The sequence below is a fragment of the Argentina silus genome, assembly GCF_951799395.1.
Source record: "Argentina silus genome assembly, chromosome: X".
Taxonomy (NCBI): domain Eukaryota; kingdom Metazoa; phylum Chordata; class Actinopteri; order Argentiniformes; family Argentinidae; genus Argentina; species Argentina silus.
In genome coordinates this window covers 22,346,538-22,360,327 of record NC_139653.1, presented here as the reverse complement: position 1 = coordinate 22,360,327, position 13,790 = coordinate 22,346,538, and the positions used below count along the sequence as shown (strand labels likewise).

At 39.9% G+C, this 13,790-nt stretch overlaps 1 protein-coding gene across 1 annotated transcript in view; it reads left to right on the top strand.

Annotated features, from left to right (window-relative positions):
* The window catches only part of sacs (sacsin molecular chaperone), a gene marked incomplete at its 5' end in the record, with an annotated part of 28,634 nt that overhangs the window by 837 nt on the left and 14,007 nt on the right, over positions 1–13,790 (top strand). The window contains 7 exons of the mRNA XM_083696381.1: positions 859–1,009; positions 7,453–7,543; positions 7,699–7,784; positions 8,107–8,218; positions 8,591–8,737; positions 8,944–10,426; positions 10,632–10,723. Of these exons, the coding sequence (XP_083552507.1) occupies positions 859–1,009; positions 7,453–7,543; positions 7,699–7,784; positions 8,107–8,218; positions 8,591–8,737; positions 8,944–10,426; positions 10,632–10,723 (2,162 nt within the window). The remainder of the gene's footprint in view (positions 1–858; positions 1,010–7,452; positions 7,544–7,698; positions 7,785–8,106; positions 8,219–8,590; positions 8,738–8,943; positions 10,427–10,631; positions 10,724–13,790) is intronic.

Genomic DNA, 13,790 nt, shown 5'->3' with positions numbered 1-13,790 from the left:
GCTCACACTGGCATGTCTCCACCATACCTCAGCAATGAACGACATTATTATATATTGTGATATTTTACCAACCTGAAAATCTTTGATGAGGATTTTGATTATTTCTGATATGAACACCTCAGTTGTAGCACAGATACTATTGAAATGTTGCTAATGAATAGATGACAGATGGATCAGACTTAGCTTACATTCTCAGGTTTCTCTTTAATCTATAGACTGCTTGCAAGGATCTCTAATCTCAGTGTTCACCATGTCGAAGTGCTTTTCTATGTCCTTTATATTTAATCAAAAAACAAGAACATCACCTGGCCTCCAAAACTCCAAAACTAAACACTTGACATGCCATTAGGCTTACCAAATGATTAAGATTGATCTAAATACTAATTCATTTACTGCAAGCAAGAGTGTACACACATAGGAGACTGTTAAATTCTGTTCTCCACATTTAAGTTCCTGGCCTATTACTGTGTAGTTAGGTAAATTGTTAATAAAGAAATTGAAGTAATGCATAACTAGAGTTAACTCCAAGTTGTTGTAAGCACCAGATGTATCGCAAGTATGTCCTGCTACACATCATACATGTTAATTTGGGTATTGTTTCAGAATAAATAACAGTTTCAGAATAAAAGTATTAAACAATAGGCATTTCTGCTTTTAAATTTGTGAATAATGACAGTGAAATACCGTTTTTGAACATTACCACAATACAGTTGACATTGCTATATGCCTGTGACTAAGCTTCCCAAAGAAGAATGCCATCCGTTGCTGTGCTTTTGGGTTTCTACGATCTTCTAAATCACATGGTCTTTCCTGGCAAAACAGGGAACTTAAACAAGGATTTTTGTGTGTGTTTTTTAGGATACCATGGGTGACAGTTCGTCATGAGTATATTGGCCACAGGGCCTACCAGGTCCCTCATTCTGCAGCCGTCAAAGACCTCAAGCAACGCATCTATGAAGAGACAGACCTGCCTGTCATTGAGCAGCAGCTGGTTCACAATGGGAAAGTGGTAAGTAATAAAGGGCATTTATTAGCCTCTTTTTCATTTTTCTCCCTTTTTTTTTAACATAGCACATAGTTGAGATGCATACATCCTGTGTGTGACACAATTGTTTTCTTTCCTTGTTCCTCATAATCCTCCTTTGTTTATTGCTTGGTACTCTACAGTATTTAACAGGTTTTAATAGACTATGTTAAAGTGCTGCATTCTGATAATGTCAGAGTAAATAAGGACTGTTAGAATATGTGAAAATGTTCCACTACTAAACAACAATGGACACTTTGTTTGATTACATAATAACATTGGGAAATGTAATATTATAATTGGCCACAATAAAGTGATTTAGGGATTGCAGCCAGTGCTGAGTAAATGTTACCATTGTGTTGTCATTTGTTGCGGGGCCAGGATTAGAACTCATGACATGCAGGTTTTCACTGTCTAATTATTTGTGTATATGATGTGCATTGCAATGAAGCTTGTCTCTTCCCAACGCATGCATTTGGGAAAATTGGAATTGTCATCTCGATTATCTTACTTCTCATTCTGTTTCCTGTTCATGTCCTAGTTCAGCTTGTCATAAAGTTGCATTGACCTGGTATATAAAGTATATTTCTTCATTCACAAGTCATTACAGTGACTGAAGGGAAAATAGTGTGTATTTATTTGATGAATGTCTTTGGTGCCAGTAGATAATAGCTCCCAACAGATAACTGTCCAAAGTATTTGACGACTCTTTATAGCCACAGGGCAATTCCACGGTAACATAAATTACTGTTCGGACTTGATTTTTCACTTTGAAATGTATGCCAAACAAAAACCCTTGATAGCAAAGTTTAACAAATGTCTAACAATTCCCACTGGAAAAAAAACAACAAACACATTTACTTTAAGAAATGTGCAGATTCAAAGTTAAGTGACAGAATGCCCATAAAATCTCCCTGGATTTTTTTATGTAACCATGTTTCCCAAATACTTTGTTAAATACACTGCCTTGCATAAGTATTGGAAAGAGGAAGCATTTTGTCTTGTTTTTGCTCTATACTCAACAGTTTGGATTTGAAATCAAACAATTACTATGGGGTCAAGAGAGATTCTCTGCTTTTATTCAATGGGATTTCTTTCACATAGGGTTCACTATTTAGAAAGTGCAACACTTTTCCATACTCCCCCTATTTCAGGGCTCCAAAGGTTTTAGAGTAAACAATATAATGTCCAAATAAAGTGCTCATGTTTAGTATTTGGTTGACAATCCTTTGCATGCAATAACTGCCTGAAGTCTGCAACCCATTGACCCCACCAGACGCTGGGTATCTTCTCTGGTGATGCTCTGCCATGCCTGTACTGCAGCCATCTTCAGTTGTTGTTTGTTTTGAGGTCTTTTTGCCTAAAATTGTGTCATCGGGAAATTAAGTGCATATTCAATTGGATTTAAATCTGAAGATTGACTAGGCCAGTCAATACCTTTCTACTTTTTGGCCCTGAAAAACTACCTAGTTGCTATGGCAGTATGTTTTGGGTCATTGTCTTACTGTCTGATGAAGCGTCACCCTATGAATTTTGAGGCATTTGCTTGCACTCGAGCAGACAAGCTGGTTCTGATACACTTCATAATATATTCTCCTGCTGCCATCAGCAGTTACATCATCAATTAAGACAAGTTAGCCAGTTCTAGTGGCAGCTATACATGCCCAAATCATAACACCCCTTCCACCATGTTACACAGATGAGGTGGTATGCCGTAAATCTTGGACAGACCCTTTTTTCTTCAAATGTGCAATCACTCTGGTACATGATAATATTCATCTTATCTGTCCACAAGACCTTTTTCCAGACATCTGCTGTTTTTTTAGGTACGTTTTAGCAAACTGTAACCTGATCATGACCACCAACTAGTGGTTGGCACCTTGCAGTGAAGCTTCTGTACTTCAGCTGGTGACATGTTCTGCAGATGGTAGTCTCTGACACATCCACGCCTACCTGCTGGAGAATGTTCCTGATCTATGGAACAGTTGTTTTGGGTTTTTTCTTGATTATGGTGAGCATTCTTCGGTAATCCACTGTAGAAGCCTTCCTTGGCCTACCAGGCCGCTTGCGATTGCTGAGCTCACCAGCACTTTTTTTCTTTTTATTGATGTTCCAAAACTTAAGGTTTTGGCTATGTTTCTGACAGATATCACCCTAATAATAACTTTCATTCCACGTCTTGGGTCCTCATGTTGACAGACTCCCAATGCAAATGTGAATCCTAGAATCAATACTAGACATTGACAGCTCCCTAATGCCTCCACAAATGATTTGATGGAACACACCCAACTTACCAGAAACACCTGTCCAACACCAGCCAATTGTCCCATTACTTTTGGTACTCTGAAATAGGGGGACTATGTATAAAAAGTGTTGTCATTTCTAAATGGTGAAACCAATATCTACAGAAATACCCTCAAATACAGTGCCTTCAGTACATTTTCACCCACATATTTATTCCACATTTTGTTGTGTTACAACCTGACTTTAAAATAGATTTAATAGATTTTTTTGTCACTGATCTACACAAATACCCCATAATGTCAACGTTTTTTTTTTATTAATTAAAATGAAAAGCTGAGATGCCTTGATTCAATAAGTGATACTCCTAAAATTAGCTCAAAATGAATGCAAAAATATATTCAACAAGTCACTCAATAAGTTAAATTGAGTTGAATTGAGTTCATCTGAATTGAGTCCATCTGAATGCAGGATAATAATTAATGTGATATCGGAATGAATATCTTTGTTTTTCGGCTTCGCCGCGTGGCAACGATCACATCACAATCATGATAAAAAATGTCATAACACATGGACTCGAGTGTATTATTGGTTTTATACAACGGATTACCAGAATACAAAAGCCAGATCAATTCCCAAACCATACATTTTTCAACAACGTGATTCGACATTCACCAACACTGGTTGTCAAGTGCAATTTAAGGCGTTCTCTGGTCGTTAGTTCTATTCGTATAAGATGGCATGTTAAAGCAATACTACCCAAGGCAGCGCTGGTTGATAGTTTCCGAACTGGTTTCTTATGATTGTGAAAACAGCGCATGTCTATGCGTACGCATATTTAATTAACCTACATTGTATACTAAGGGGGAAGGGGAATGCAATGAAATCTATATGGCACGTACATATTGCGCCGTACACATTGTGCCTTGTGCTTGGCAGTTATCGACACAATGTTGCGTTCATTACGACTAGCAACTACAGTAGCTAGCTAGCTGGCTGGCAACAAGATTAACATCATTTGTACAGTTTATGTAGATGGTTTGCTAGCTAGCTAGCCAACTAACCTTCATTTTGGTAGTAAGGCTTGTAGTAGTACAAGTAGCTAGTAGTAGTAATACTAGTAGCAGTAGTGTGTTGCTAGATAACAATGTAACAGTGGCACTTTTATGAATGGACGTGGCAATGTTTATGTTTTCTATTATGCCATGCTTTATTCGCTGATAAAGTAATAGCTATGACGCCTTTTACCTGTTTACCACAGGGTGGGAAGGCAATTAGTTCTGATCTGGGTAATTTGTCGAAAGTCTTGGGGAAAACATTGGGACACTTCCATAGCAACCTGGTCATGTATTAGTGACACATGTTTATAAAACACTTTTTTTAATGTTCATTCCTGTATAATATATTTACATGTGATCTTCATCAATCAACTGCATCACACTTAAAAGTTACTTCAACATCAACCAGCGGATGCTAGCTGGCTAGTAATGCTACCAGTCTATCGTAACAGTTGTTCGCACGTTAGGTCATTTTTTCTGCATCCGTGGTGGCAGTTTACCGACAGTGTACAATGATTTAATGCAAATATGTTCTTAGCTACACCCAAAACAACATAGCAGGTTAATGATGAAACAACATTAGTGTCAGGCCATAACTAGACCCTGCAGCTTCCCCCAAAGTGAGGGGCGTGGTCTTATGGATTCGCATTTGTAACTATTATTGATGATAGGGGGTACATGGAGGGGTTTGAGGGAGGGTCGTGGATTTTCAATTTTAGTCGAGGAGAGGGTTATGCAATTTGCAATGTATAAAATGTGTCTGCTTCAGAATCCGCTCCTGTATGCTCCCGTTACGCTCCTTTTGCTCTTTGTATGCCCCAAAGCCCAGTTCATGGGATGGACGCTTTCCTAGCTCACAATTGGTGTGCTTCTCAGTCTGATCTGACGTGATCGGGCGTATGGAAGCGTGGACTTGTTTTGAGCGTATGTAGGAGCTCTCGTGTATCCAGGAGCTCTCGTGGCATGAATAATTATTATAATGGTTTGCAATGTAATAATCCTAATAAGGGCAGCCTATTGATTCCTCTTTTGTTTCCTTTCCTCCAAAACAACTCTGATTTGCTAACATGTGATTCTTCCAGTGTAGTAACCCTACTTATTATAATTCCTTGCATGGAATAGCCTATGCAGCCTTCACTGAAGCAATTCATGGGTATGTTCTGACCATGGGTAGCCAAAATAAAACAATCAAAAGGTAGGTTCCCTTGGGGACAATTATTTAAATGTGCAATATGTAGCTTTTCCCCTTGAAAATGTCACAAAATAAGCATGCTGAATTAGACATTAGTTATTATGCATTGGCAGTCTGTGATGGTGCATGTACCTCCAAGACCCAGCCTTTCTGCCTGAATTTGCTTTTTGTTCGGGACGTTTCTAAGCGTCTACCACTTTCTGTGGGCGTGTAATCTCCAACATGCTCATTGGCTACCTACTGCCTGCACTACAAGCAAGCATTTGTCAGTGCTGGAAACTGACCTAATCAACTGAAGCTTTGTGTGCAAAAAAGTATCTAACATGTATTCTGATGATTTTCCTAGTTAATGTTCTGTTTGACATTACAGTCTTGTCTGAGTTTTGTTTTGGGGAATGAGGGGATTTGTTTGTAACTTTGTCAGTGGTTGTTATGTATCCAATGGTAAACATGACCGCAGTGGACCCCACTTTTCCCTGAGCCTTACTGAGGGAAAGGAACAGGTGGGGGTCACATCAGTCCCTCTGATGTCATACTCAAAAATTAGGCACAGGCCACTCCAACAAACTGCAGTGCCCACTGGGACCTCAGGCCTCCCCCAGCCCAGTCCAACAGTTGAGAACTTTGTATTGCTGAATTTTCATGTAAGTTGAGATCCAGTGCTGCTTTACACAATTGGTTGAAAAAAAGCAGCTCTATGAAGTTTTGGCACAGTCCCAGCGTCCATAGTTAGCTTGGGAATGTCTTGCTTTGGGGGACACTTCAAGACAGTAATAAGTTTAGTCCTCTCCCATGTGCTCCAAGCACATTCTTCACTGTGCCTCAGAGTCAGATGATTCTCCAAAAATGATTAAAACATTTTTTGAAAAATGTTTGCTTTAGAGTTAAAGGAAAAGCGCTTTGAATGTCAACTCTGGTTAAAGTTTAGATAAGGGAAAGAAGCTAGTTTTGTTGGGTAGGTAGCTGAAAGCTGAAATCACTTAATCCAAACAGTTAGCAATGAATGATTCCAGCTCTTAATATTAATTCTGAGCTTTTAAACCCAGTAGTAGGACATTGTACCAGTCTTGTATCAGTATGGCTATACATGGTGCGTCAGCAGATGCTGTGTTTGAATCCTTCATCTAGTCTTTGTCAACCTTTTCCATTATTTTGTGTTTTTATTATTCTATTGCTGGCTCAATGAGGGGACAGTAATTTGCTGGTTAGGAATCACACACAAGGTTATATGAAAAGGTTGATAATGATCTATGTTAATAATAGCCTCTGAGTCTACAGTATAACTAACATTAGATACATTGTAAACATCTAAGTCCCAATTATCTGCAAGCAACAGTGGCAATCAGTATGTTCAGTTGGCCGTGTGAATAGTCAGCATCAATGATCAGAAGTTTGGTAGCACGGTTGTCCTGCTGTGGCATTTGTTCATGTGCCAGATATGCTGAACGAAGTGAGCGACTGTGCAGATGAGAGTTTTCACCTTGGAGAGACACAGACAGCAGTCTTGGACCTGGTGCAGGGCCAGCCTGCAGGCTGCTGCTGAGTATCGATCCTGTTAGATGCAGAGAGTGATTATCTTTCACAATGACACATGTGCAATAATGCTGCCCCAAAGATTTAGCCTAGTTGAATGTTTTTTGTGAGGCTGATGCTTGGAAGAATTAGTCTTTGTGAAATCGGATGGTGTGCTCATTTTTAGATAGCCTTAGAAATGTATTATGTTCAAAGACATTTTTTGAGGTTGCAATAAAGGTGATTTGCATGTGTACTTCATGATATTGGTCAGGTTCATCATTTGGAACATTACTACTTTTTTTTCTCACAATAAGTTGATTATAGGTCCAGTACAGTTACATCACATTAATTGGCAGAGTAAAGAGACATGTACGTATATTGTATAGTATTCATGGTATGTTCTATCTCTTCTGTCTCATTAGCTTGATGACAGAGTGCAGATTGGGACCCTGGTGCCTACTGGAAGCCCTGAAGTATTCATCACACTGGAAGGAAGGGGCCTGAAAGGGGGAGGTAGGATTTTAGTGTAGCTAACAAACTTTAAATAGTGCTGGGATTAACAAATTCTCACAGTGTTACTGTAAGAATCATCTAGATTTCTTAATGATTCACAGTCATGCTCAAATGCTACTTATTCATGGAGTTATATTTAATCTTTACTTGTACAGGGAGGTTTGGACAGACCACACCACCCCTGGTCGAGTTTTTGAAAGATATTCTAAGAAGGTATCCCGAAGGTGGACAAATTCTGAAAGTAAGTACAAAGTATTGTGGTGTTTACCTATAAGATACTGTACAGTAGAGGCCTGCAAATGTCTACACACTCTGTCAGTTATTGTGACAATAAGCAGCCATGCCTGGTATTGCACCTAGGAAAAGGTGTTACTCTTGAGATGAGCACAGACAAAAATAGGCCTGGCACGCACTCTCATTGCTAAGACAATGTAGGTTCATTATCTAGCGATGTTCCACTCATTTCACACTCCCTTGAAAGATGCAATACCTCTGAGGGAAGGAACGGCTCCTCAAGTTTGAACCTTAATGTGAACTGATGGTTCATCTGCTTATCTCTCAAGGAGCTGATTCAAAATGCAGAGGATGCGGGAGCCACAGAGGTTAAGTTTATGTACGATGAGACAGAGTATGGAGTGGAGTCACTTTGGTCACATGACATGGCCCAATATCAAGGTAGGTTTAATAGTCACTGATGACTAAGTTGACCAATAAACATACTAGATGTGCAAAAATATTTTTTTTGCACTGAAAAATTACTGATTCTCTAGTTTGTATTTGACCATTTTGTAACAATATGTTAGGTTGCCCCTATACCTGTATAATAACACCTATTATTGTATCAACAACATTTTATCAATATTTAAAAAATGTAAAAAAATTGGTATGGTAATTACACGTTATAGAGTTGAGCAGTTTGTGTTATTATACAAGTGGAGTAGGGAAAAGCATTTATTCCACTTTTATGATATCTAAATGCCTTTACTATGCATTATAAAGCAATTAATGTAGGCTACTACTATGTGCATGTTATTGTTTTGGTATCAGGAACGGCCTTGTATGTGTACAACGATGCAGTGTTTACGACTGAAGATTGGAATGGCATTCAGGAGATTGCAAGAAGTAGAAAGAGAGAGGATCCTTTGAAAGTTGGACGATTTGGTATTGGGTTCAACTCTGTGTACCACATCACAGGTAAGGCTTTTAAATAATTGAGAGAATACAGTTACATTATAGTCTGTATTTAATTTGCTTTTATTTTATATCATCTCACATTGATTCATGAATAACATTCTATGTAAACCAAGAGAATAGTCCAATTGACTATTGTAGAAATACCTCTTTCTAGCTGCAAGTTTTCTTAAAGCTAATTGTTCTTTGTTCTCACTTGAACAATTCAGATGTCCCCAGTATATTCAGTGGAGAACAGATTGGCATACTGGACCCTCATCAGACTCTATTTGGGGTTCATGAGTCTGGACAGTGTTGGAACCTGAAAACAGACATAAAAGAGATAACAGAGCTTACTGACCAGTTTTCCCCCTACATCGGGTTATTCGGGAGCTCTGAGAAAACCATCAAGGACGGCAGCTTCCCTGGAACGCTGTTCCGCTTCCCCCTCCGCATTAAGCCCTCCCAGCTGAGTTCCAACATCTACAACAAAGAGAAGGTGCTGGAACTATTTGAGTCCTTCAAGGCTGATGCTGACACGGTGCTTCTCTTCCTCAAGAGCGTTCAGAAGGTCTCCCTGCATGTGCGTGAGTCAGACGGCACAGAACGCATGCTCTTCCAGGTGATGGCAGGAGAAAACCCAGAGGACAAGCTGGAGAGACCCAATTCGTTGAAGACCCTGGGCCTGGCCATAGACAGCTACAGCAACGGTGTACCTAGTAGCAGCATCACCTGCGCCACCTACCAGGTCAACATCGAGACCCAGGACGAGACAGCCAAGGAGACCCTGAGGACCACCTGGCTGGTCTGTAATGGAGTGGGGGGCCGGGGCATGTGCAGCGACCTTGACTTCTTGGCGGATGACCTGAAGTTCATCCCTACCATCGGCATCGCACTGCCTCTCTCCCTCATTGATGAGGACAAAGGGGCCACATCTGGTTTCTCAGGGAGTGCCTTCTGCTTCCTCCCCCTCCCCCCTGGGGAGGAGAGCATGACAGGGCTACCAGTCCACGTCAGCGGCTTCTTTGGCCTCACAGACAACCGCAGGAGTATTAAATGGCGAGAGGTGGATCAGTGGAGAGACCCTGCAGCTCTCTGGAATGAGCTCCTCATTGTTACCGTCATCCCCAGGGCCTACTTCACCCTCATCATGGAGGCCATCAAGAGGATCCAGACCAAGAAAGACCAAGACTTCCCCCTCTCCCCCAGAGGCACCTACGGAGCCTGGCCGGACCCCAACCGGATCAAGCTGCGCTGGAGGCCAATACTGGAGCCTCTCTTTCATGACTTGTTGCAGCAACAGGTCATCTACTCTCTCAGTAACTGCTGGATCCAGGTGGACGAGGCTGTCTTTTCAGAGTTGGACATGGATGAGGACATCACACTGACGGTGATTAGCTACCTCCAAAGCTCAGGGATGCAGGTGGCCAAGGTTCCCACAGCTGTGGATGCAGTCTTGGCCACCTATGTGACTGGAAATGGCTGTGTGAAGAAGGTGACTCCTTCTCTGGTGCGGCAAGTGATGAGGAAGGCAAAGCACAAGAGGTCCTCCCAGGAGAAGCTCCTCCTGCTGGAGTTTGTCCTCAGTGATGCCTGCTACAGTGACCTCATTGGTCTGGAGCTGCTGCCTTTGCAAGATGAGACATTTGCAGCTTTCTCCTCCTCTGTCAGTGATAAGGATGCTGTTTACATTGCCTCAGAGGACTACCCCAGGTACAGAATGAAATGCCTGCCTATTGTGACTTTTTCTCAATATCTCAGACCACAAAAGGCTGGTATCTACATTTAATTCATGTAATTCTGTGGAACATTTGGATAGAATTATTGTCGACTGTTAGTGATTTTATAGATTAAATCTATTGTTAAGTTAGCCCAAGATGTAATGGAGTAATTTCTCAATGTTTGTTTTCCTCTTAAGATCTCTGTACCCTGGACTAGAGGGAAGATTCATACTGGAGAGCATTAAACCATCAGTTATGACCACTTTGAAGGATGCAGCCAAAAGCAGAGGTAAAGCCATTCTCACATGTTACATAAATGTCTCACACTAAGATGAAAATACTGATTTGTATCTGGGGTTTACTCTTATTGGAGTCACTTCACTCTAATATTACTTTTTGACACCAACATTTCTTCTAGAAAATAGGGTTAGGATTAGGTTAATTCATTTAAAATAGATTCAAGCAGAATGGTTCCCTCAGTAGTTCAAAAATGATTTGGAGTTAATATAAGGTTTGAGGCCTGGTTTTAATAACCATGGTAATAACTCTTGTTCACTTCATTCCTCTCCTGCACCTGGTCCACTGCTGATAGATAATTTATGACTGTTGTGCGTGTGAGCTGGCAGATGGGAGAGTCGGTTTTGTACATTCCACTCAAATGTATCAGATCCTGCACAGCAAGTTGACACACTTGCTCTCATATCCAACCTGGAGTTTGCCAAAAGGGACAGGAGCCAGTCAGGGTCAATATGCTGAATTAACAGATTTTATCTATTGAATGGTGCAGAGAAAAGAAGACATGTCCACATACTGACCTCCTCATAACAAATCAAATCAGCTATTTTCACTGTGTAAATCAAACATCTTATTCAGTGAGTGTTATCTGGACATAATATGGCTTTCAGGCATTCTTTCTGTTGGGCTAGGACTTGTCTGTGAAGCTGTTGAAAGGCTCTGTCTTGGCAGAGTGGGCCCACTCCGTCATTCTGGCTGCCAGTGGTGTCTAGTATAAATGAGGCAATATGCTACGTTCACAAATGTGTTCAATGCAGTTATGTAGATATTTATTAGCTCATTTTTAAAAAATCCATTTTAGATACATTTGCAAACATGAATATCTGCATTATCAGATTTATTTTTCTGATTCTACGAGTTGATACATCTTACGTTTTCTACAACCGTAACTGGCTTTTCTCAAAGCCTGAGTAATTTTCCTGACAATGTGCTGGTCTTTGCAGGTCTGTCAGCAAGGACACCCTCTTATGTGCTGCTTGTATCTATAGGTATCATTCATATCACACTTCATGATGTAATTTTGCGCAATAGACCCCCTTTCACACAGAAGTGCATCTGTATGATCTGTAGGGAGATACACTTGAATTCCCCTACCTCAGCTGTGTTTTATGATCGCTACCCTGAATTGGCTGTTGCAAGCATTGACTGGTACAGTACATCACTGATTTACGCTGCAAGCCACCCCACCCCCACCAGTATTGCCGCATCATCATCACTGTCTCGTGGGAGATTGATAGTGGGCTCTGCTATCACAGACAACTAGTGAATGAAATGAAATACATCCATAAACATTATCTCTGAAAAGAGACTTTATAGACAATTTATGGAAATTATTCAATGTCACATTTTATATTTAAGTTGAAATAGGTTTACCTGGTTATTTTATAATATAAAAAAAGGATGTGCTACCCAAGTGTCTAAAACATGTACTTTAAATTGAATTGCAGTGCAACAATTTCTTTGGGGGTGTTCAGGTAGGTATTTTGACATGTAGTGTTTTGTCCTGAAATTATGTTTTACATTAACCCAAACCAATACAGAGCCAGGGCAATAACAACTGGAGTCTAAGAATTTACAACTTGCACTTAACCTCATTAACAGATTTAAGGAGGAAAGTAAAATGACCACAACATTTGAATAGAATATATTTTTGGATGTGAATATTACAGTATTTCATTTATTTTAACCCTCACACTTATAATGCCCTTTCTAAGTTTGTATTGGTTTAACCATGTGAGTTCCCTGACAATTGTGTTCTTTATAGCAGTGTGATTTTAATGTCATTGGAATGCACTTGTCTTTGCTCATTGCAGGAATTCCAACAATCAAGTTTAGAATTCCTAAAATGTGTATATTGTAGAATTTGATGGCAGTCTTGTGATGTGACTGTGTGTTAAGCCTACTAAGTACTCTAACAGCTAATCAATTGTGTGTTGTGCATGCCATGCCATGCATGATAGTTTTGATGTTTTGTAATGCTTTGAATCTTTTGAATACTGCAATCAAAGGTTAATACCAAGACATTTTTGTCATGAAATGGACAATGAATTGTTGTTTCCATTGCCTGATTATAAGCCCAATTGAACAGGGTGCTAATTATATGATTGAACTGTGATTTCTAATGTCCTGGGTCCTTCCTCCATAAATAATATTAAAAGAGGCAAATTAGGTTCTCTCTTCTCTGGTGTTAAAACCCTTGGACTAGTAAGGGTTAGGATTCAAACAGCTATGGTATGCATGGGGATGGCCCTGGAGCTATGAAGTAAAGCTAATACATTTCCTGGAATGGCATGGAATGGAAAAATATTAAGTGAAAAGAAACTTAGGTATGTGTATGTGGTCTTTGAAAATGGGGTTTGTAAAGCATTAATACATAGTTTATAAACAATGATGTGCACTGAATCTATTATTCTGTGTTTTAAATCTCCTTTATTGTACACAAGATTAGAGAAAGTCACTTCTTGATACTTCCAGCACCTAAGTGATGATGACTTGATGATGTTTTATAACAGATTCAAAAACAGTCGATTTTAAGATGAAAATTGACGTTTTAAGTATAAGTATATATACAATCACTTTGGTCAGAAATAAGCAATTTTGTTTAAAAAAAATAGATATTTAGACGCAAGTCAAAATCTTTAAAATCTGAGATTGTAACGGGGTAGTATGGTGTGGACCCAAGTGCAGGAAGGACACAGGAGTCAAGGTTTGCAATAATCAAAAACTTACTTTACCTGTAGACTCAGGTAACACAGGTACATCCAGTGGTGAAGGCTCAAGACGGAACACAAAGTAATGAATGAACTAGTCTTATATGCTGACCAAATAACTAGGCACAGGTGATGCCAATTAACTAAAAGAGATGAAACAAGGAAAACAATAAGGAGTCTTTGACAGCCAATGGTGGCCAGAAGGGGAAGTAGCAGGATGAGGAGGACTCCTCACAGAGATATGTCCATTTGATGATGTACAATCGATCTGATGTCATCTAGGTGAGTTCTCTGGCCGCCCCATCCTAACCCTTTTTTGGAAACAGGTAACACCCCCCTCAAATCAAAGTT